The 24,297-nt window shown below is 49.0% G+C and overlaps 1 protein-coding gene across 2 annotated transcripts in view; it reads left to right on the plus strand.

Annotated features, from left to right (window-relative positions):
• The window catches only part of LOC104010855 (tetraspanin-36), a 30,763-nt gene that overhangs the window by 2,431 nt on the left and 4,035 nt on the right, over window positions 1–24,297 (plus strand). Inside the window, exons 1-4 of one of the 2 annotated variants that reach the window (XM_009463030.2) lie at window positions 4,840–5,047; window positions 21,402–21,593; window positions 23,174–23,248; window positions 23,722–23,817. In XM_009463030.2, the coding sequence (XP_009461305.1) occupies window positions 4,988–5,047; window positions 21,402–21,593; window positions 23,174–23,248; window positions 23,722–23,817 (423 nt within the window). In that variant the 5' untranslated portion in view covers window positions 4,840–4,987. Of the gene's footprint in view, window positions 1–4,839; window positions 5,048–21,401; window positions 21,594–23,173; window positions 23,249–23,721; window positions 23,818–24,297 lie in introns of those variants that run through there. The other variant, XM_087772838.1, reaches the window with a different exon arrangement.

A 24,297-nucleotide genomic window follows, 5' to 3' on the forward strand; every position in this document is an offset into this window, starting at 1 on the left:
CTTCGTGATTAATTTGAATTCGTGCTGGTACTAAGCTCTGCAGCCTGAGTCCTGCAAATGTTTCATCGTTAAGCAGCGTTGACTATCAGCATTCTTCGGGGTTATCTGTAATAAAGCACACGCTTCTGTTGCGGCCGTGCGGGTCCCCATGGAACTGCATGGCAGCAAGACGCAAGCTTCTAGTGTTGGCGCATCATTTGGAGATGAGTAATTCTTAACGTTTAATCAACTCTGAGCTTTGTGTGAAGGCTGAGAAATTTTTGAGTTCAAGCCCAGGAGTCGCTGGTCAGCTTTCAAATATTAGGAGCTGAAACAAGAAATCTGTGAACTTCCTGAGTGAATAAAGGAGCCAGGTGATGGGATGGGTCTATGTTTGGCCTTGGCTGGTGCTATCAGCTGCATGCACGGGTCATGCTTGGTCGCCGTGGTTTAAATGTAGAATTGCAGTGATCAGAGCTCTTCCCCGACCGCGTCTGAGCCAGACAAATGCTCTTTTTTACCCCCGACCTGCAGAGCGGAAGGGAGTGGGAGAGAAGATCAGCTGCTCTCCTCTCTCCACACCCACGGGCGAGTAGAGAAGACGTTATTCTCTTTTCTTTCTCTCAACCTTGAAAGAGCAAAGAGTAACCACAAAAAGGGAACACAGCTTGAAGGAGGGGTGAATAATCCCAGCATGAAAAGTTCATCATGAACACAGACAGTGTATCTTAGGGCTGCCCCAGAAGCATATTTACCCAATTTGGTGGATTCGGCCATTAAAACTGCACTTTTTTCTGAAAAGCTGCCTGTGGTCCTTCCCTACCTCCCTGCCCCAAGAGCTGACCTGCCAGTGCTCTCCTCAGCAAGCTTCTCCTCCTTCTCCTCCCTGCATGCTCCAGGTTTCTCTGAGAAGACTCTCTCCTCCTGTCCGGGCTTGCCGGTACCCAGTGCTGTCGGTGTTCCCATCCCTCTAGAGCTACTGGTTTAAGCCCTGTGCTGGACACAGTCCCGGAGCCTCATCTGGTTTTAGGTGCCAACTTTTCACTGCTGCCGCTGGGATCCAGAGACCAAAACATCTTTGAGTTGCTTTAGCCGTACCTCGTAACTACAACGAAATATCACGGAAGACCTAACCAGGCATCTTTCTGGGTTTCATCACCTACGTCCTCGGTCACCAGATCAACAAGTGGGGTTAAGACCAGTGGGGCAGCCAAAATTTCCCTCCCAGCAAATCAGGGTCGATGGAGCAGAGCAGAGCGTGAGGCTTGAAATCGCTGTAGTCACAGCTTCGGGGTCGGCGGGGCGTTATCTATAGTACCTGCTCAGCGGAGTACTGAAGTATGGTAGAAATCAAAATTCTATGTCTAGCGCTATGGCAAGGTCTAAACTGCAAATCCTCGCACGTGAACGCTCCAGTGAGTGCAGCTGCCGTGGCGGGTTCTCTGATGGCGTGGGATGGAGAGCCATGTAGAGTCCTCGCCTTCCTAATTAAACTCCGTGCGGGAACAATTTTCCTACTGTAAAAATGAGACAATGTGAATATTTGTTGCTGGGAAACACATTTTTTCACGACTGGGACAAGAACTGAGTGTGTGACCCAGCTGGAGTATTTAAAGAGGAACTCAAAGTATTTGAGTTTTGAGTTTCTCAGACTTCACTTTTTGCTAATTTTGTGGTCTCCATAAAAGATTATTTCAATGTTCTTAGCTAAAAAGCTATCTCTGCGGACTGTAAACTTTTCCTGCTGTTATTTTTACATGAGTCTTTTCAAGAGATCCAAACGATTCTGAGAAATAAGATCATGTACTACGAAAGGTGCCTCTGTGTCATCCTCCCATGCCAACCCCCGGAGACCGATTTTCTGTCCCCATTGCACCACTGGTCACCAAAATGTCCGGCGCAATCGTCAGCTGGCACAGCGGAAAGCGGGGATAAAGTGTTAGAGTCAACGGGAGAGCGAGGAAAGGGCAGGTTACGCTGAGCTTTTATAAACTGATGGTTCTCAAATGAACTTTGTGCGATGGACTTCATCCTAGAGGACTTCAAAAATGTTTTCCAGCCATCTCAGAGCTGTTTGCAATGGGGGTTTTAGGAGGGAGGTGAGGTGCTGGCGGGCTGAGAAAGAGGGAATATAGGCTACATTTAAAACAAAAAAAAAGGGAATGGCTTGGAAATGACAAGCCAATTAACCTCAGTTCCTGAAAAACAACATCAAAGAGACCACGGAATAAGTAATCGGGAAATCGTTCGTAAGCAACTAAGAAGAAAATACAGAGATGAATACGAGCCGACGTAGATTTGTCAAGGACAAACGGTTTCGCTTTAATCTCATTTCCTTCTGTGATGGGTACCAGGCCTTGTGGGGAAAGAAGCAATAAATATTATATGATCAGGCTTTCAACACCTCCCCGCACCCCATGGCAGCTTCATCCCTGGCCTGGGGACGGTCACCCACGGTTTGCTGTCACCTGGGCTTCCGCACCTGCCTCTTGCGGGTTTTAACTTCAGTAATAACCTGGAGGAGAGAATGGAGAATTTAAATCTGGAGAGCACGTGGAGGTGGTGAGGGCTGGGACTGGGGTAAGGACGGAGTTTCGGAATGGATTTGGAGGAAAGGGCTGAAAAATTGGATGTGGCGCAGAAAGGACAAGGGCAGGGTTGCCCACCCTGGCAGGAATCATTGGGAGAAGCGGATGGAGAACAGCTGGCTCGGAAGCAGTTCCTTCGGCAGAAATAGATCTGCAGCAATAGACGATCACAAGCTGGAAGTGAGTCAGCAGCGCCACAACGCCGCGGGAGAAGCCAGAGGGCTCCGGCCTCCTCTTCGGCACAGCCAAAGCCTCGGGGAACACGCTCCCCGTTTTTAGACACTTCCAAGAAAAATGAGGCTCAATGGGAGAGATTCGGATCTGGAAAATACCAGAGCTGACTAGTTGTTTAGTCTAGCGGGAAGAAACCTAAAAAGAGATATTTTTGGATACGTGGTCTGATGTGCAGAAGGGAATTTTTATCTTTACATCATTGATGCCTGGTGGATAAGGGAAAAAGTAAAGGTCCTTTTCCTACCAAATGTTACGGCTTCCAGTGCAAACTGCAGAGCTTACGTGTTGCAAAACATGCAATAAATAAATCAACGGGAAACCTCTTGTTTTCCCATCGTGTTTCCTAAACCAATTTCAGGCTTAAACCCAACCGATTAATCCAGGGCAAAAGGTCCCAAGGCAGAGAGCAGCTCTGGAAACCGAGCCTCCTTTTAGGTTATCTTTCTGTTATCATGTTAGATACTTTTAATTTCCTTTTTTCCCCACTCCTTTCCAAAGTTGACCGTGAAATTTCCAGCTTACTGCTTTTTTAAAATCCCATGTTCAACAGGAATCTCTTGATTTTAAGACTAATTTGGTGGAGAGCGGTGCGGAGTATCATAACCAGGGCTGTTTGCGACGGTTGGGATACGTCTCTCCGGGCACACCCTTGTTCTGGCAAGTTACTTTCTAGACCACCTTTAATAAAAAATCAGATTAAAGGCGTTGATTTTAATAACATTTCGCTTTGAAAGAAACGGCATACAGCTGGTAACGTTTTGATTAACAATGCTATTTCCTTCTCATTGTGAAACTACCTTTATTTTATTTTTAAATAAAATAGAGAACTGACAAGCGACAAAAATGGAAACAATACTTTAAAGAAATATTAGAGAAAGATGGGGTTTGGTTGGCAAGGTGGTTTCTTTGGTGGTTGGTTTTTTTTTTCATTCCTTTACATTTCATTTCAAAGGAAACTTTGGAATTTGCCCTTTCATTCTAATTCAAAGTATTTCCCCCAGATTACCAGTCATTCCCACAAAATTATGAAGATAAATGGTTTTCAGGTGATTTCCTTTCTTCAGCCTGCCACACTGCAAGGAAAAGTGAAAATGCTGATTTTTTTTTTTAAATGAAGAAATTATACACTTTGTTCATATTTATTGCTGTAATAGAAATTATCACGGCAAAGACAGGCTGGCTGGCAGGAGGAGCTCTGTCAGCGCTGGCGTCGAGGCCTGACTTTGCGCTGATCTTTATTCTTAAAGGAATTTAATTTTGGAGATGGGCTTCACCCCACTTTCTGCGTGGGGATTTCGGTGATTTCGGCAGCCGGCACAGGCCCTTCTGCTGCCTTTCAAAGCAGCAGCGGCTTTGCCTGCCTTAAATTCACGGGCTGAGGGTAGAGACTGTCCGTGATCTCCCTTTCCGTGATTTCCCGCTGGAGAGCTACATCAGCACAACCCTCGAAAATCCATATCCCCCGAAGGAAACTGGATCACATCTATTTTCGCCAGGAAGGGGCAAAGACGGGAAATTTGTTATCGCTGCATCCTGCGTCCGAGCGGAGAGTTGGGTTCGGCTCAGTCCGGGCTGCCAGCGATCTTTGCAAAACAAACCCCTGCCTGCCAGCCCTACCCCTTCGGCTTGTTTTTAATGGAAATAAAACGACGTTTGCAGCCCTCTGCAGCCTCCCGATTCAAATCCCCCTCCCTGTGGCTGCTCAGCCTCGCATTTCAGTGGTTAGGACGTCCTGGCGAGTGCTGGAGCTGTATTCCCGCTATTCGTGGTGCGTGTGATTGAAAAGATGGGCACGACCCAGTGCCAAACCAAGAACAGGGTGAGAAGTGCTGGATGAAGGGAGACGCTCAGCTGTGGGTTAGCGATCCTGGAAGGCAGATTTGATGGAAAACTTTTAGCCGCAGTGAGAGCTTTTCACAAAATCTCAGTTTAAGCTTGAAAGTTGCAGAAGGAAGGAAAAAAAAAAAAAAAACCAAACCACACCGAAGTCAACAATAATTTGCTTTGACGTTTGTTCCTGGCGCTCTCCAACCCCCTTGCGTGGGACGCTGCCTTGTTGGCCACGGGAAAACACTCGCCGCCCCCGTGGGTGGGAAGAGACGGGGCGGGCACGGGGGCGGCCCCACGCGGGACCCAAAGCTGGTCCCCGCTCGCCTGTCCCAGAGCTTCCCCTTCTACCCCACGACATGGACTGCGGCGTGATCACCTCCAAGACCGTGCTGCTGCTGCTGAGCCTCGCCTTCTGGGTACCGCCACGGGATGCAGGGACCCCGGGGGGGTGCGGGGATGCGGACCCTGACCCGCGGGGGGGTGGCGGTCCCGGGCGTTGGGTGCGATGAAGGGCGCTGGCAGAGGGAGACGGTGCTGCGGGACATGGCCGTCTTCAGGTTAACCGGGGTTTACAGAGTTAATCGAGCATTTAGTTTACCGGTGTGCAGGTGACTCTTAATCATTTCTATAGGCAACCCTACGTATATATTTTTAAAGAAGGGGAAGGTCCAGGTTTTGAAGTTTCTGAGAAAAAAGTTGTGTTGGAGTTTGGGGGTTTTTGCAGGGTGTTTTTAACGTAGTAGGGTTTTTTAGTAGGGTTTTTAAAGGCGTGTCTTAAAGCAATCTGCAAGCCAGTTTTGTGATTGGAAACAAATGGAGCTGTTCGGCTGCAGCAGGGCGAGGGGGGGTTGGAGCGAGGTTGAGCAAAATGAGCAAGTAAAACGCTGAGAACTTTGTTCCAACTATGTTTTTGGTACAGTGACACCTTTCCAAATCACTTCCTCAATAACTACTTACAAGCAATTAAAACAAAAAAATAAATAAAAAGAGGGTGGGGTTGTGTACTTTTTAGCTGAACCCCTGTTGGTTTGGGGGGCTCAGCACGGGAGGGTCGCGGCACGGCCGCCTCGCGACGGTGACGGCGGGGCCTGGGGTGGGTGGCCGCTCCGACGAGGCGGCGATGATTCTGGTAACCAGTCCTGGGCTTTTCCCCTGCGCGGGGAGGTTTGCGTAACCCCCCCATCATCAGCCAGGGACTTGCGTGCCGCTCTCGGAGAAGGAGCCCGGTTAAACCTCGTACGTATCGGTAGCGTGATTTGGGTGTTCACATCTGCTTTGTGGCACTTGGGTATTTTCAAAATGGCGTTTTACACGGGATGCTTTCAGTGTGCCGGTGACAGACCGGGTTAGGGCTCAGCCCAGTGGCAACCCCCTGCTCTGCTCTTCCCCCATCGCCCGGCTGAGCGGGGCTGGGTAACGGGGATGGCAGAGGACTTTCCTAAAGCAAGGAAGAATTAAAGAGGAGAACCAGAGGTTTCCCAAAGAGAGAAGCTACTTGGGGCGGGGAACAAAACAGAAATACTGCTTGAATTAAACCCTGAGGTCTCGCAGGGTGTTGTGCCCTGTTTTGTAAATACTTGCTGCTGGTTGTAGCAACGAGCTTGCCCCCTTCCAGTCCTGTGGCTCCTTTAGCGGGGCTGAGCACAATTTATTGCTGCCCGTGTGCCAGGTAATTCCCGTATCTTTAGCCCGAACGGTGCAGGAGGCCATGTTTACTGCTGCATCTCAAGTAATGTGATCTTCTCACCACGTATGTTTGTCACGTGGAGGTTTTTTTGGAAATACCTGCAGAGAAACATTGGAAAATCCCACCGTGTGTGTGTGGAAATCCCCCGAGCTTCAGCTCAGGTACGCCTCAGATGAGCAGCAGTGCTTGGCTTTTAAAAACCAAACAGCCTTATGTCCTCCTAGAAGTATCTCCAGTACCTTTTCTTCTGCTGGAGGGGAACTCTCTAATCATGATTGAAGCTATTAGGTCATCCGGATCCATGGACGATCAGTAATTACCCTTCTACATGTCTGAAGCCTCTGAATTTGGGGTGACCCAGACCAGCCCTTCCCCCGCCGCTGGAAAAGCAACGCAGCCCCAAAGCCCGGGGCATTTAGACGTTGCCGCCACCATTGCAGTGTGGCAATCGCATTCCTGCAGCAGAACTGCAGAACCTGGAATTCAGGTTTTAGGAGGGTGGGGAAGGAGGAACCGACTCCTTTATTCTCCTTCAGAACATTTCCAACAGTTGGGGCTCTACAAGTACAAGGCTCCCGATCATTATCAAAACACAAGATTTACAAAGAACATTAGACTTCTCTAAGGAGGAATTCGTGCTCAGGCATTGCATGCTGCAAATCTTGCCTAGCTTGGAAATGATTATGGAAAATCACTCACCACCTGTATATTCAGCAGCCAGTGCAGTTAGGGTGCTTTAACAGAGGTTATTGCTTAGAAATGTCCTAAAAAAGGCAATAAATCCTCTTTTGGATCTCTGATCGTTATCAGGGCAGGAGTAAAGAAAGAGATTTTGCAGAATAACAAATAGGAGCTTCCTAACTGAGGTAAAAAAGCAACTTCTCTCTTACCCACCGGGCTCAGCGTCGTATCTGGGGGTCATTCTGCTATGGGGAGCAGATTGGGGGGGCTGTGGGTGTGCATAACCCCCACAAACCAGGCATTGATGGAAGCTGTTTTAACTACGCAGTTACCAAGGGTGGTGCTTCAAGCTGAGGGAGATCTGCCCACCTCCAATTTTGCTTTTTAGCACCTACTAATTAGGCCCAAGTGTGTGGTTATTTTGGTAAATAGGCGTTGGCCTGTTCTAGGTGAAGATGGGGTGCTGGTTTAACTCAGGTAACCCAAAAGAGGGAGAAGAACGGTCGGAGGAGACTCCCATGTTCTTGGCAATGTCTTGTGAGGGGACTTGGCTTGTCACTAAACAGATCTCTGCTTCCCGAAAGGGTTTGGCATCCAGCAGGAGTCCTGTGGACTCCATCGCCAAAAGGCCACCTTACACGTCGCTGCAGGTTTGCCCAGGTTTCCCATTCACTTTTTATCAGAGGCGGGCACATCCCCAGCCTTGCTTCACTTGCCTGACAGCAGAGAGGAGGATAAAGAGAAGTTGTTGCCCGGGTGGTTTTAGCAGGACCGGTGCAGATAGAGCAGAATTTGATCTGTTGACAGCAACAGGACTGTCCAAGGAGGAGAAGCCCAGGAGAGTGATCCCCATCTGGTCCCCGTTGAGAACGTCCCAGCACTGCAAAGCTCACGGTGGCCGACTGTCCCCCATCTCCCTTCTCCACCTTACAGTAGGTGGTTTTTGCAAATATCGTTGGATTTGTGAGCCAGGAGTTTCCAGTGAGCACGAATCAAATGTGTTTTGGGGTATTAGTGTCCTCTCTGCTTTGAGGAGGTTGGTCTGGGCATCCAGGAGTCTGTGCTTAATCTCTCTCCTTTGCTCTTGGTGCATCCAAGACCAAAAGCTACTTGTTTTCAACCTTCCAGTGGTTTGCTGAGTGATGTGAGAGGGTCCACTGGAAGCTCAAGCAATCACAATACCGCTGTGGTATCACTTTTAAATCATTTTTAGTAATAAGGAGGGATCAACCTATCTGTAAAAAAAGTTCCTGCGTTTGCGAGTGGTTTGAAATCCCTCACGCTGGTGATGGGTGGTGTGGGAATGCTCGCTCTGAAGCCTCAGTCAGAGAGAAATCAGATGGATACTTAAAAAATAAATTAAAAACCCTAATGGGAAGATTTTTTAGTCCCTAAATGGAATTGAAAATGTAGCGAATAGTAAAGGTTATGTTGGAGATTACTGGTGCTAGAAACACATTTATTTTTAAGGATGGAGGTATTCTCCAAGGAGTCATTAGAGGTCTGGGTGTCAGCAGCCCTGTGACCTGTTTCTCACCTTTCCTCCATCTGATCTTAGGCAAATCCTTAATCCTGCCTGTAGCTGCCTGCTGCGCGTGACAGCGAGGGACAGGCAGCTCTGCCGGGTTTTAACGCTGCGTGCGATGCCTGACAGGAAGATGGAAGAGCTGTGGAAGCTCTCCTCCCCGCTCCGGGCGAGGGAAACGATGCTGATCAGCTGCGGGGTCGGTCTGACTCACAGCAGCATCCGTGGTGGAAAAAACTGCTTAATCAAGAGCTTTATTTTTTTTTTTTTTTTCAGCACATCCAGCAAGTGAAGCTGTGGTCATTCATCCACTTCTGAAAGGGCTCAGGACAGGCTTCCCCCTTGGGCTCCTTCTTTCTGCCCCTCTGATGGAGCCGTGGTACTGGTGGGGTCCCCGGGACCCACGGGGCGATGAGCTGGGGAGGGATGGAGACATTTTGACCCCGCGTGAGGAGCGTTGGGTGGGAAGCAGCAAGCAGCGGGTTCGTTTCTAGCTCTGCTGTGAACTCTGAACCATGAGGGGAAAAACAGCCGTGAGAGCCGGAGTGGCCACTGAACGGGGCTGATGGCAGGGCTTGGTACCGGGCTCGGGCGCTTTGGCGTGATCCACTTGAGCATGCCTTGAAAAGCAAAGTTCCTCCTTATTTTAAACTATTCCGGCCAGAATCAGGAAGCAGAACTTAACTGACTTTCAGGAAAATGCATTTTGCTGCATGTGTAGGGGCCTCACGGACAAAATTAAAACTAAGATGTTGGTGCTGTGTGGTCAGGAAAGGGGAAGTGTTCAGATGGTGATGCACGTATGGCGTGAGCAACTTTACCCTTCCCTGTGCGCTTCTGGGCAGCAAGCTTCGTCTGACTGTCCCCAGCAGTCCCTGAGGCTGTGAAAAGGCTCCTGTTGGATGGCGGGGCTATGGATCCAGTCCTAAACGCACTTTGGTCTCTGCAAGTCTCATTTGCAGCTCTCCAAAACCAGAGGTCTGATGTTGAAGTGCCTCTGATAATTACAGCTGCTCAAGAGGTCCCGTTTTGTTACCCCTCTGCAAGAAGTTCAGAGCTTGAGGACGCTTTATCCAGGGGGAAGAGAAAGCAGCTCTTTCCTCCAGTTGATGGATGAACTGGGCATTTCCTTCATTTTTCCCAAAAGCGTGGCACCGCCAAGGTGCGTTTGCTCTACCGTGGAGCTGGCAGGATCCCTTTGGGTCAGGAGAATCCCAACCTGCGTTTTTCCTTACGGGAAGAGGCACGCAACTACCACGTGGCCCTGCTCCCCACGTCCCTTCCCTTTCAGCTGGGTGACAAGCAATATTTCAGGGCAGATGAGAGGCATCTGCCCCGTTACCAGCTCCGAGAAGTTTCCCCAGGCTTTAGGATTAGCTCCGCTGTGGTTTAGGTGCACGTCTTTGCTGGTCGGTTCGTAGCTCGCGAGGTGGAAGTCACAAGATCTGGTGGCTGAGCCAGGAACAGCTTATTGAGGAACTAGGGTGGTTCTGAAAGCAAATATTGAACTAGAGGGTGTTTTGTGTCTGAACCGCCTGTTCAGATCCAGCACGGCTTGGCAGCGGCTGATAAATCCATCCATGCTGAAGTTATACTCGCAGCAGGCTCTTGCCCTGCAGCCTGTGTCTGTATTTGGGGAGAATAAGAGTGAAAAAGGTGGTGCTGCTTTCTCCTAACAGTGGTCCTGTTGTCCTCAGAGGTGCGTGATGCTCTGTGATTTTGATAAGCAGCAGCACGCTGACCCCAAGGCAGAGGTTTAAGCATTAGAAGTCAGAGGATTTGGGGCAGGATTCCTTGTTTTGCACTGGTGTGCAGCGTCTCCACGAGGACATCCCACCACTTATGCTTTGTAGGACACACGCTGGCTTTTAGGGATGGGAAAATAAGCCCAGAAGGCTTGGGGAACAGAAGACGACGTGCTTGGACAACTCTAAGGAGAACATTCATTTAATGTAACTTGAAAACAAACCCACTAAAACCAGAATCCCCTCTTGAGTGCATGGGTTTGCAGCATGTAAAAACTGCAAGCAGATGTTGGCTTAGGTTGTTTTTTTCTTTTTTTTTTCCCCCCTGAAAGAGAGCCGCAGGTTTTCAGAGCCTTTTGGCTGCTGCTCGTTGTTTTCATTTGAGGAAGAAAAGGAAAAAGCAAGCGCTTCCCACCGTACCCACCGAGCAGCCGTGCAGCGTGCTTTGAAGGCAAGCTGAAACATGCCCCGTAGTTGTACATCGCAGCTGAATATTCAGATATAACGTACTTTGAGGAGCCTCCCATGGCTTTGTATAAGTAGGCTCAGTACAGTTTTGTTGGTTAGGTCCCACCGCTGTAGCTCACGTGAGGAGACTGTGATTTAAAGGTTTTGAAATTGTGGCTAATGACTGGCACGAGATCAGTGGTAGGGTCCTGCCCTTGGGGCACAACAACCCCAGGCACCGCTGCAGGCGTGGGGAGGAGTGGCTGGGAGCTGCCCGGCGGGAAAGGGCCTGGGGGTGCTGGTCGACAGCCGCCTGAACATGAGCCAGCAGTGTGCCCAGGTGGCCAAGAGGGCCCATGGCATCCTGGCTTGTATCAGGAATAGTGTGGCCAGCAGGAGCAGGGAGGTGATGGTGCCCCTGCACTGGGCACTGGTGAGGCCGCCCCTCGAATGCTGTGCTCAGCGCTGGGCCCCTCACCCCAAGAAGGCCATGGAGGGGCTGGAGCGTGGCCAGAGCAGGGCAGCGAGGCTGGGGCAGGGGCTGGAGCACAAGTATTATGAGGAGCGGCTGGGGGAGCTGGGGGGGCTCAGCCTGGAGAAGAGGAGGCTGAGGGGAGCCCTCATCGCTCTCTGCAACTGCCTGGAAGGAGGCTGGAGCCGGGGGGGGTCGGTCTCTTCTCCCAAGGAACAAGCGATGGGACGAGAGGGAACGGCCTCAAGCTGCGCCAGGGCAGGTTTGGGTTGGATATTAGGAAAAACTTCTTCACTGAAAGGGCTGTCAGGCCCTGGCACAGGCTGCCCAGGGCAGGGGCTGAGTCCCCATCCCTGGAGGTATTTAAAAGAAGGGCAGATGTGGTGCTCGAGGACATGGTTTAGTGGTGGCCTTGGCAGTGCTGGGTTAACGGTTGGACTTGATGATCTTAAGGGTCTTTTCCAACCTGAACGATTTTATGATTCTATGATTCTGAGGCTCTCCTGGGGCTGTTGGTGCTGCTGGCAATCGAGGACAGCTCGGTAGGGGCTCACACCTTTGGTGCTTTTTGCTCCAATCTGAAGCCAACTTGCTGAGTTCAGTATTTTTGTATTATTTTGCAAATCAATGTTTTCACAACTTCAGAGTCTGAGGGAACAGAGAAATGTGTGCGCTAGGTTTTTAAATTGCCAGTTGCTTTTTGAAGTTGCTTTTTGACTTGAAGCTATGGGCTTCCAAGGCCTCAGAAACTAAAGGACCTGTAGGACAGCGGGGAGCAGAGCAGAGCTGTGCGTGTCCTGGAAAGCAGCTTGGCAGAAAAGGCCCTGGGGGTCCTGGTGGGCACCAAGCTGACCATGAGCCAGCAACGTGCCCTTGCTGCAAGAAGGCGGAGGGTATCCTGGGCTGCATCAGGAGGAGCGTTGCCCGCAGGTGGAGGGAGGTGGTCCTTCCCCTCTGCTCAGCACTGGTGAGGCCACGCCTGGAGTGCTGGGTCCAGTGTTGGGATCCCCAGTAGAAGAGACACAGACATACTGGAGAGAGGGCAACGAAGGTGATGAAGGGACTGGAGCATCTCTCCTGTGAGGAAAGGCTGAGAGAGGTGGGACTGTTCATCCTGCAGAAGAGAAGGTTCAGGGGGATCTTACTGATGTACATAAACACCTGAAGGGAGGGTGCCAAGAGGATGGAGCCAGGCTCTTCTCAGTGGTGCCCAGTGACAGGACCAAAGTCAGTGGGCACAAACTGAAACATGGGAGGTTCCCTCTGAACATCAGGAAACACTTTTTCATTGGGAGGCTGACCAAGCACTGGCACACGCTGCCCAGAAAGGTGGTGGAGTCTCCATCCTTGGAGATACTCAAAAGCCATCTGGACGTGGTCCTGGGCAGCCAGCTCTAGGTTGAGCAGGGGGTTGGACCAGATGACCTCCAGAGGTCCCTTCCCACCCCAACCCTTCTGTGCTTCTGTGATCTTGTACTGCACTGGTGCACGGCCAGCTTGTCCGGCGGTGGCTGGGAGCTGCAGCACATGGTGGGTACATCCCCTCCGTAGCAGTTGTTGCCTGCGTGGCCGTCTGATGGCATGCAGGAGCCCGCCCGCCGCTCTGCGCCGCAGGTGGAGGGTCACGCGCTGTCCTGGATGAAGCCAGATCACACAAGTGCAGCAATAATTGATTTATCGTTCAGAGAAATGAATACCGTAAGCGGGGTAGGAAATGGTAGCCGAAGCCAGGAGGTCCCTCCCAGCTGGCAGAGTTTTAAATCCGAGACAGGAAAGGGGAGAGGAATCTGTGGAAGTGGGATGGGAATTGCTGAGCTAGGGTTGCCCTAAGTGCTGGGGAAAAACCAGCTCTGCCTCGGGCCAAGGGAGACTGTCAGGTCTGGGAGCTGCGTGGTCCGTGGGGGCTAAGTGGAGCTTTAAACAGGAGTTGTAAAGTCGTTGAAGCGAGCATAAAATGAAGAAGGCTTTCTCGGAAATGCTCAGTGCCTTTGTTTTCCCTTGAAGTCACTAGAAAACCTGTGGACTCCATGGAAATGGAGTAACACAGCAGCTAGGGAGGACTGGAAAATCTGGTGGTGAATGGGAAGAATAAAACTTGTAGTACAGTAAAGCAGCGAGGGAGCCAGAAATAATCACTCCCTTTGCCATGCGTGCTGGCTGTTGGCTAATAAAATAAATTATTTATGGAGGAAATGTCGTGCAAACCCTTTTGAGCAGAGGATTTACCTGTCAAGATAAATCGAAAACCTTTTTTATACACAAAAAAACCCCAAAGACAAGGAGCATCTTCTGCGTTAAGGGGGAGGGTGTGCAGCTGTAATTGAGCCCAGTGTTGCTGGGGCTTGATTCTCGATATGGGGGGCACAGGGACAACACCGGAGTGGCAACCACTTGGCAAACTAATAATTGAAGACGATATCCTACTCCGTCCTCTGGCAAATTAAAATTGCTGAAAAGGTGATAGCATCCCAGTGAATGTAGTTGTTGGATGTGAAGGCAACACATCAGTATCGGGTATTGTGTTGGGTGAGGTGCTTTGACTTCAGTCACGGCTCTGCGAAGAGACTGGTGAAAAAAAGTGGGTTTCAAGCCTTAAAATTAACTAAAACACCTCCGTGAGCTGACTGCCTAATGAAGAACTAGAAGGGAATGGTTCAGAAAGTGTTTGTGTGGCTATCGATGGTTCTTCCAGTATGCATTTGTAATAGTTTGCTGCAGAAAACAACTGCTATTGCTCCTTAAACGGTATTATTTACCGTATCTTTCTTTGCCCATAAAAAGTTAATGATACAGGACAAAGTCACATCAGTCCCAGTTTTGTGCTGTGGCGGATTATTGGTGCTGGCCCTGGGAAAGTCCTGTCTGATGTGGGAGAAATTCCTTTAAGTCTCCTTGTCTCAGTTCTTTTACTGTATAGAGGCTGCATCTTGCCGAACACGCTTGTTTTGGTGAATTTGCAATTTAACCCGTTCTTATCAGGTTTCTTTATCAGCTTTTCCTTTTAACGCTATAGCTTTGTTACTCTATGTTTAACTGAGCAGCCTTTTAAAAAGAAAATCCTATTCTGGTCCACATTAACAGACCAAGTGATCAAATCAACACTCTGAAATTGGAGGACGCTGGGAGAAACCTTCCAAAAAACCCCACAAAACCTCAAAACAACAACCACTGCCTTTTAATTTCGTAGGTTGGCTCTTCTACTGTATTGTATTTAGGTTTGGCGGGAGGAGGAAAGAAGCCTATGCTGATACATGCAAACGAACGCAAACTTCTGTTCCCAGCCACCACGTAAGGTCAACTTATTAAAATAAAGAAGGGAAGGTGGAAAAGTATCTGTTCTGCCTGACTGATAGATGCAAATTTTGTATTCTTTTTTAATTATTTTTCAGAGCAGATGTATAGAGGGAAGTTTAAGGGGACCCTTCTATGGCTGTGACACTGAGAAAGCGTCGTGAAGTTGCATGGCCATAAGTCCCTCTAGAAGGGCAGGGGCTCATGGTCATCAGCATATAAAAAATTCCCCTTCTGATGGTGGGACTCAAGGCAAAAATCGTGGAATCCTAAAACGGTTTGGGATGGAAGGGACCTGAAAGATCACCTGGTTCCAACCCCCTGCCATGGGCAGGGACACCTTCCACCAGAGCAGGTTGCTCAAAGCCCCGTCCAGCCTGGCCTGGAACACTGCCAGGGATGGGGCATCCACAGCTTCTCTGGGCAACCTGTGCCTGTGCCTCACCACCTTCACAGTAAAGAATTTCTTCCTTGTATCCAGTCTGAATCTCCCCTCTTTTAGTTTAAAACCATCCCCCCTTGTCCTATAGCCACAGGCCCTGCTAAAAAGTCTGTCCCCATCTTTCTTCTAAGCCCCCTTTAAGTACTGAAAGGCTGCAATCAGGTCTCCCCGCAGCCTTCTCTTCTCCAGGCTGAACACCCCCAGCTCTCTCAGCCTGTCCTCACACCAGAGCTGTGCCACCCTCAGAGCATTTCGGTGGCCTCCCCTGGCCCCGCTCCAACAGCTCCATGTCCTTCCCGTGCTGAGGACCCCCGAGCTGGACGCAGGGCTCCAGGGGGGTCTCCCCAGAGCGGAGCAGAGGGGCAGAATCCCCTCCCTCACCCTGCTGGCCACGCTGCGGGGGATGCAGCCCGGGAGACGGTTGGCTTTCTGGGCTGCGAGAGCACATTGCCGGCTCATGTTGAGCTTCTCATCAACCAAGACCCCCAAGTCCTTCTCCTCAGGGCTGCTCTCAATCCAGTCTCTGCCCAGCCTGTGTTTGTGCTTGGGATTGCCCCAACCCGCGTGTAGCATCTTGCACTTGGCCTTGTGGAACTTCATGAGGTTCGCACGGGCCCACCTCTCCAGCCTGTCAGGGTTCCTCTGGATGGCATCCTGTCACTCCAGCGTGTCAACAGTGCCACACAGGTTGGCGTCACTGGCAAACTTGCTGTACTTTTTAAAAATATATAAAATCTGCTGTTTTTCAATGGCTGTCCTGTTCTGCATCAGTGAGCCAGCTCGGGTTCCTCATAGCCATCTAGTTTCACGGGCAAGACTGAATATTCATGGTGCTGTGTGTGCATTATGTGGCTGGAGAGAGTTCCAGGTTGTTACATACGTTCCTGCAGCAGAGCATCACTGTATACCTGCCTCCCTGGCTCAGCCGGCTGGGCTAAGTATGGAAGAGGTGCATGAGCGTTACTCATTACTTGGTGAGTAACCCTGCCCCGGTCCTGCCCAAACATCAGCTTGGGAAAACCCGGTTGTTACGGCTTTGCTTTCTTTTCACTCAACCCCAATGAGGAGTTCATTGTTCGCACTCAAATCATTTAAGATCTCTGCTTTCTGTCAGGGGCAGAGGATATGAAAAAGCAACTAATTCCGGTGTTAGGTCCTTGAATGATGCGAGCTGTGACGGGTGAGACACCAGAGACGGTCGCAGCTCTGTCGCCCAGCTGTGAAAAGGGGCTTTCTTGCAAAATTTCCGTTTACCTCATCTCTTCAGCTTGTTTTATGGGTATCATCAGCCTTGTAAAGAAATACCAGCAGCGTGTCCTGAAGCCCCAGTGAGTCAGCTGGGGATGTTTGAGGCGGAAGGGGTAAGGGTAGGATGTTCTGCTTGCCGTCGCTGGCGGACCACAGCGACGTGCAGGCAGCGATGCAGCCCCGCGGACCAGGTGAACTGGTTCTCCCGCATCAGCCTTGCATCGCTCCTTGGTTGCCTGCGCTGGGGTTTGTGCCAGCTGCGTTGGGCCAAGCCTCTCCGTGCGTCGCATGATCCTGTTCTGTGCTGAATTCTTCTGAAAGAAAACTTCTAAGCAGGAGACTAAAAAAATTGTAAAGAACAATAACAATTTCCAGTGTGAATTTCTTGGAATAATTCTGCCAACCTTGTATATAATTTTAGATGTGTTTGAGAAGGTGTTGGACTAATCATAAAGAAGGAATTATTTGATCTCTTCTTCCCCAAAAGTAATTACTTAAACTGGCCTTAGTATTTATGGAAGATTCCTTTTTTTGAGATCCAACAGAAACCTGTTTAATCAGGTGTACTTTACACTTTTGACTTAAGGTCTGTCTTCAGCAGTGCAAAGGACGTTTCTTGTCATACTTCTAGGGAAATGTAATCTTAGATCTAGGAATGGGCTGAAGGTTTTGCAATGTTGGGGGAAAATCCCTCCATCGGATTTTGAACTTGCCTTAAGTACTGGGAAGGCTTAAGGGGAGAGCTCAGAGATTTATGTTCTGAAATATTTTTTTCCTCCGCTGTCGCAGTTTAGCTCTGGGACTCATCTACAAAAATAGAACAGGGAACAGATCGTTCCCTGAAATGCCCTCCACTCCTGAGTGACCCTGCTCTTCAGGCTTCAAAATCTTCACTTTGAATTAAAACCTACGGGTGAAGTCGTGGCTGTATCTCAGTCTGTGGGGAAAAAATGTGAACGTAATGTGCAAATGTGAACTTAATGTGCAAATGTGAACTTTAAGCTAGATCTTTACCCAAAGTCTTCTATTTTTACCTCATTACGCTTCCTTCTTCTGCTTGGAAGCAGAAGTTCGGAAATTGTAATAGACCTCTTGCTGGCTGTGTTTTGTCTCTGACCAGAACCCAGACAATCCTGAATGTCGCAATAAAACCTGCTGTGATAGTGCCGGTTTATATTTGCATTGTTAAAATTTGGGCAAGAATCTCCTTGAACTCAACGCTGGACCCTCTGATGTTGGCTTACTGTTGTGGAGCTTTGCTAGTCCTGGCTTTATAAGGCTTCTGTGAATTGGCTTCACAATGTGTTGTTGAATTTGTGGTAGTCCTTTACTATCAACAAGGTTTTTTAGTTTCTCGCCGTTGGTTCGTATTTAGCATTTCCTGCACATGCTTCCTTTGCATTGTGTGTTAAGTAGGCTGAAAATAGGTAGAAAACCAGGCGTAAAGTAGAGAGGTGAAGAACGCATCCGTTGTCTAAATCGCTTGCAGAAGTAGAATGGAAATATTGGAGGATTCTTCTGTGTAAAACATCCTAGAAGAAGATTAAATTGTGAAGCAGACTGTCTTTAGACTGTCTTTAGAAGTACAGAACTACTTGCAAAGGCTGGGACTGGAGTTATGAAAGAGCAGGGCTTTACATTCTCTGAATATGACAAACGATCAACTTCACATTTTGCACGTTAACTTTTACACATTAAGCCACAAGGCTGTTTCGCTGTGCACGTTTTGACATGATATTGCTGCTGAATGCGGATGACTCATTTACTTGCCAAAAACATGGCTTATGTTTTATTTGTACCCTGGCTATTCAGGCTGAGCCGCCTTTCCTGCGGTCAAGTCCTGCTCCATTTCCCCAGGGACTGCCTTCCTCCATCGTGAACCTTTCTGAGGGTCTCAAGGTCCTTCTGTTTTTTTTCTTGGGGCTGTGGACACTCAGCGGCTGATGACAACTGTGGTGGGACACCCCAGCCTGGGTGCTGAGCTGCACCAAAGGCTGATGGCCTCAGGAGAAACGTTCTCATCAGTGGCTGTGCCCAGATGCAAGCGCCTGGTTTAAAAGTGCACGTGCAGGAGGCTTCGTGCTGCCAGCGGCCAGCTCCACCTTTGGTTCAGGGTGACTACCTGGGAGTATTTTCTCTAGCCTGGAATTTGTAAAGCCATAACTCAGCTCTGGGTTAGGTTTGTGGTGATGGCAGCAGCAGAGAGACCAAGGACGAGGTGATTTTTGGGGTACAGGCACGGTGGCCGGGACCATCGCCACGTTGTGTCTGTATTCATGGTGGAGGATTATGACTTGGCGGATGCTGGGGAGTCATGGTGCCCCTGCCTGAAATTTCCCCAAAACCGGAGAAACCAGAACACCATTACTCTCCAGCCATACCCGTGTTCACCAGGAAGGCTTCAAAACCCAGCAACAAATGCAGTCAGGTGCGACGCTCAGGATGGAATGACTGTGACAGTAACTGTGGCGTTATTCAGGTAATATTTTTCACCGTGCAAAAGTAGGGAGAAGTTTTTAAGTCAACCCAGAGCATCACGCTGTTCCTGCTGTGGTCACTTGGATATTTTCCACGTCTTCCATCGGAGCAGGGGCCAAACTCTGAACCCTTTTAGGAACTGTTATGAGCTGCTTTCCAAGCTGAGCAGAGCACGTCTGCGGTTAATAAAAGCTCCTGCATCCCATCTTGAATCTTGTGTCCTGAGTGACCGTGCTCTGATTCAGAAGCCAGGATACTGCGTTCATTAGGTTTGGGATATTAACACTGCACAAAAGCTATGAAGGAATAAGGAAAAAGTTATAAACGAGATAGATGCAGCATATTTTTTTCCCCTGCAAACCTCCCAGGCCTTCCAGAGGGAGCTCACCCGGAGGAAAGGAACAGCTCCCTCGCTTTGGCTTTGCTGCAGTAGGTTGGTTTTGGTTCTAGGGATGGCAGTGGGAAGCAGAGTTTCCTCACGGGTGTCTCTGAATTTCCAAGTTTCTCTGACACTTTCAGGGAGATGCTACTTTTTTTTTCCCTTTGAAATATTTTAACTTGGATGAATTCTCTCTATCTGGGTAACTTTTTTAGGCTTATTTTTTTAGCATCTGTTTCAAATAAAATACATCTTTTAGTCCAGCAAATGGAAAAGTGGCTTTTTCTTTCTTCCAGATGAAGAACACTGAATTAAGATACTTCTTTTAATGAGACATTAAAAAAAAAAAAACAAAAAAGAAAAAACTAATTGTATTGTAGATTACCTTAAAACACAAACTCCATCTTAAACCTGGGAGCAGAGCTGCTTGTACTGTAGTGTTTTGAGCCTAGAAAAAGCCCTTAAAAGTTTCTAGTAATTCTGTGTTGTTTTCACTCGGCTCGAGGCCAACATGGCCAATCGCGGTGCTCAGTAATCCTAGAAAATATTAGAAATAAAGGCTATATTGGACAAATCGCGTTTTCTCCACGTGATGGATAGTTAGCCCAGGAGCGTTGCTTCCTTCTCCATAGCTGCCCTTGCCCAGAGGATGCTGTTCCGGAATGGAGAATAGGTGGACAGTCGGACATGCATCCAGGTCTCCAGGGCAGAAATACGGGATGCACTTTTTGAGTCGTACGCCTCGCTCTTTTTGTGCCATTGAAGGCAAGGCAGGATGGAGGTGCCACGTCCCCAGCCCCACCTTTAGCGCTGCCACCGCTCCAGGGACTTTTTCTGTCCCGCTTTCAGTAGAAGAGCGTAGTGTTGGAGGAGGAAGAGGTGCGGTTGCTCCCGGTGGTGAAGTGAGAAGGGGAATGGTGCCCTTGGAGCCAAAGAGATCTCATCCTTTCCCTGCATCCCTAAAAAAGGGGTGGGAGGAAGAAGCCCTGGTCGCTGTATGCCTGCAGACAGGGAAACGGGAAAGAGATTTTCCTCAATGAGAGAGAAAGTTAAAGGAAGTTTTGGGAACTGCTTTAATCATTAGCATCACCTGAAAACCCAATGCATGTGGAGAAGAAAAAAAACCTCTTGAGAATCAGTGATCCTATGCCTTTTCCTGATCTCTCGCTTTAGAGAGGACCTGGCATATCTGAGCCCCAAACAGCAGGATCTTGCACGACGTGTGCTAAATGGCTCTAAGGGTTAGTTTGATCCCGGTTTCATCGCTTGGTGCATCTGATCCCGGTAATTTTGAGGTACAGGCAACGTCCAGGAATGCGAGACGAGAGCTGTCTGAAATGAAGGACGTCCCCTGCACTTGGAGGTAATTGAAGGGCAGGCGCCAGACCTGGCTGGAGGGGGAGCTAAACAAGGTAAAGGAATTAGCAGGTCTTAGCTCCAGTGTGAGGAGTGTTGGATTTAATTAAAATGTGTAGCACTAGGGGCTGCTCGCAAGCTGCATGATGAAATCCAGCTGTAGCCTACTGAAAACAGACTTTCCCTCAAATTTCCAGAATGTGAGTATAGATGGTGCTTCATTTTTACAGGCGTAGTCTTGTGCCGCAGGATTATAGAGGGTGGATGAGTGGTTGTAACTCTTAAGAGAATTTTTTTTATGCCATTGGTGAGGCGGTGGCAAGGCATCGCTGAGCCCGTCGGTGTTATTTCCAGGGCCGTACCCAGTTCTGCGGATAAAAGCCTTCGGTCTCCAGGGCTGCTAGTTGGGCATCTGTCACTGGTGCGCTGTATGTTGGCCTCAACTGGCAAAACATCCTTTTGGAGGAGAGTTTATTTTAGAGGATGCAGAAATCTCTTTCCTCCAGGAAAAGGACGGACTGTGTTTTGCTGAGATCAAGAACGTTTGTGCCTGTCTTAGTGGTTAATGCTCTTGTGAGAGTGGAAAGGATGAGTTTTTCTCAAAAAAAAGCCCAAAACCAACACCCCACCCCTATGGTGATCATCTTCAAAGTTGATCCCTCCAAATGCAGTGTTGGGTGGGACGTAGGTGATCTTGGCTAGGAAGCGTGAACTTGGCCTTCTGCAGATATACTGGCTGATGCACATCGATAGACTCCCGTCTTTCAGCTCGGCTAAAGTGGTGCTTCGTTAGTAGAGGAGTGATTGACGGGAAGTGAATTTTGTCTTCTCTGTGTTTACAGTTGGAATGGGTAGCTAGTTTCAGATGCAGCATGGTTTTTTTCCTAGATCTTTGCATACTGTAGTCATTACTTCTGAAGTTGAAATGTTAATTGCACTGTTACAAAAAGATCCATATTTACTTTCTTGGGCAGATGCTTAATAAATAACTGCTAATAACTTTCTTCATTGCATTTCAGGCAGCAGCAGCTGGTCTCAGCTATGTTGGGGCATATGTCATTAACACCTACAAGAGCTACGACAACTTTATGCAGGACAAGTATGCTCTCTTGCCAGCCACCATCATTATTTGCGTTGCAGTGGTAATGTTCATCATTGGGTTGATCGGCTGCTGCGCCACCTTCCGGGAGTCTCGAGTTGGTCTCGGGCTGGTGAGTGCTGCACGTTCTTAGAATCATAGAATCATAGAATCGTTAAGGTTGGAAAAGACTTAAGATCATCGAGTCCAACCATTAACCCCGCACTGCCAAGCCCACCACTAAACCACGTCCCTAAGCACCACATCTACCCGGCTTTTAAATACCTCCAGGGATGGGGACTCAACCCCTGCCCTGGGCAGCCTGTGCCAGGGCCTGACTGCCCTTTCCGTGAAGAAGTTTTTCCTAATATCCAACCTAAACCTGCCCTGGCGCAGCTTGAGGCCGTTCCCTCTCATCCTATCGCTTGTTCCTGGGGAGAAGAGACCGACCCCCCCCGGCTCCAGCCTCCTTTCAGGGCAGTTGCAGAGAGCGATGAGGGCTCCCCTCAGCCTCCTCTTCTCCAGGCTGAGCACCCCCAGCTCCCCCAGCCGCTCCTCCCCAGCCTTGTGCTCCAGACCCTGCCCCAGCCTCGCTGCCCTGCTCTGGCCACGCTCCAGCCCCTCCATGGCCTTCTTGGGGTGAGGGGCCCAGCGCTGAGCACAGGATTCAAGGGGCGGCCTCACCAGTGCCCAGTGCAGGGGCACCATCACCTCCCTGCTCCTGCTGGCCACACTATTCCTGATACAAGCCAGGATGCCATTGGCCCTCTTGGCCACCTGGGCACACTGCTGGCTCATGTTCAGGCGGCTGTCGACCAACACCCCCAGGCCCTTTCCCGCCGGGCAGCTCCCAGCCACTCCTCCCCACGCCTGCAGCGGTGCCAGGGGTTGTTGTGACGTCCCCTTCTTCACCCTGTTGCGTGGTATGGGAGGTACTATGCTAGACCCTCTCAGCAGGCACAGAACAAAGTGAAATATTATTTTGAAATATACTGCTGAAGCCCTGCGTCATCATGGGAGTTACGTTCTGCTGTGACGCACTGATTGATGGTGAGCGAGGTGCAGGCTAAATTATTAGTTGCGCTGCTTTCTACAGACAAATACCCGCAGTCGTGGGCAGTTCCATGGCTCGGCCATGATTGCTGGAGATGAGTGTGGAGAGTAGCATGTTTTGAGGACGATGGTGAGGGAACAGGAGGAGATATGAATTTCCAAAGCAAGAAAACAAAAAAAAAGTATTTTTGTGCTGACTTTAGCTCTCTGAATCCTGAAAGTATGCCCCCGCTTCTTCTAGAATGATTTATAAAAACCCAGAAAAGTTCAAGCTAAGTGACTTCGCACCCCCAGCTCATGCCTTGAAGGCAATATGAGCTCAGCAAGCGGTGCCCAGCGTACCTAACTAAGCTGCTGGTTTCTTCGTGCAGCGTCCTGTTCGACAGCTGCCTCGTGAAGCGTTTCACAGGCTCTTCACACAGATCGCATCGTGGTAGCGTTCAGGAGGCTGCCTGCGTTGGGCACAGATCCTGTGGAACCGCAGTCATAGTCCCAGCCGTGCACAGTAATCGCCTGAATTATTTTCTGGAAATCATTTTAATTGGAGAGGCAACAACAGCTAACGATAACTTAGCACCATAAATTAACGTGATGGGTAACGTGCAATTGAGTTCAAATGCTGTGGAATTCTTCCTTACAGTCTCTCTCTTTTAATTTCAGTTCTTGGCCATTATCCTGGTTATCTTTATAGCAGAAGTATCCGCTTTTGTCCTGGGATTTGTTTACAGGGAAAGGGTAAGCGAAGAATCAGCGTCTCCTAACTAACCTAACAGTAAAGAATAGATCTTGTGTTGTTAGAGCATTCCAGTATATCCAGCTTTCTTGCACTTCATCCCCTGTCCTGAAATCTGCAGGGCAAGTGGGAATAGGGATGTCACCATCCGCTATGTGGATCCGCCTTTGTCGGAAACATGGCGAATACATAAAGTACCTGGAAGGCATCGCAACAATCTCTAAGTTGGATTAAACGGTTGTTGATGCTCAGAAAAGAGGGCTCTTCCATCAGGGGAGGCAAGCTTCTGTCCAGGAACGTGATTCTGGTTAAGTGCTACCTGCATTTTATCTAAAACATCGCTTTATTTTTCTTTTTTTTTCATTTTTTTTTTCCCCTGACTTAGTTGGGATGCAGATCTTTTTCAGTTTCCACTAGATAAAATTCTTAGCTCTCCTGTTAAAACAATATGTATTTTTTTTTCTTCTCTAAATAGGTAAAAACTGACGTGCAAGGCACAATGAGCTCAGTCTTTGAGAAGTATGACGGGAAAAATACAGACTCTACTGTTGTGGATTACTTGCAAGAACAGGTAAGAAAACATTTAAATTGTCCCGAGAATTATTTAGAAAAGAACAGTTGGGTCCTAACCAAGGAATTTGGGCTGGGAAGGGAGGGGAAGAGGGTCAGTACGGTCGTGTCCGGGAACTCGGCTCCGCAGCGGTGTTTAGCATCTGATTCTCCAAGGCAATTGAGGGTGCTCCCCACTTTGCAGAGTTGGCATTTTCAGGCTCCTGGTGTGAAGTTCACATAAATGAATGATCTTGTTGACACGAGCGGCCTTTGGATCAGGACAAATGAGTACGTATGAATAACTGCTGCTGAGAATCCTGTACCGTAAAATAGAAAGATGACAGAAGACTCTATCCTGCAACCTGTCACTTTAATATTAGAGCTTTCACAAAGAATAAACTAATAAGGAGGTAATAGTGTATGAAGGGAAGCTGATCTATTTTATCTACTACTGTTTGCCTGAAATACTGCTGCTTGTAAATCTGCTGCATACTGCGGG

This window comes from Nipponia nippon, unplaced genomic scaffold (assembly GCF_047370975.1).
Source record: "Nipponia nippon isolate SJK-2023a ecotype South Korea unplaced genomic scaffold, ASM4737097v1 scaffold_37, whole genome shotgun sequence".
Lineage (NCBI taxonomy): Eukaryota > Metazoa > Chordata > Aves > Pelecaniformes > Threskiornithidae > Nipponia > Nipponia nippon.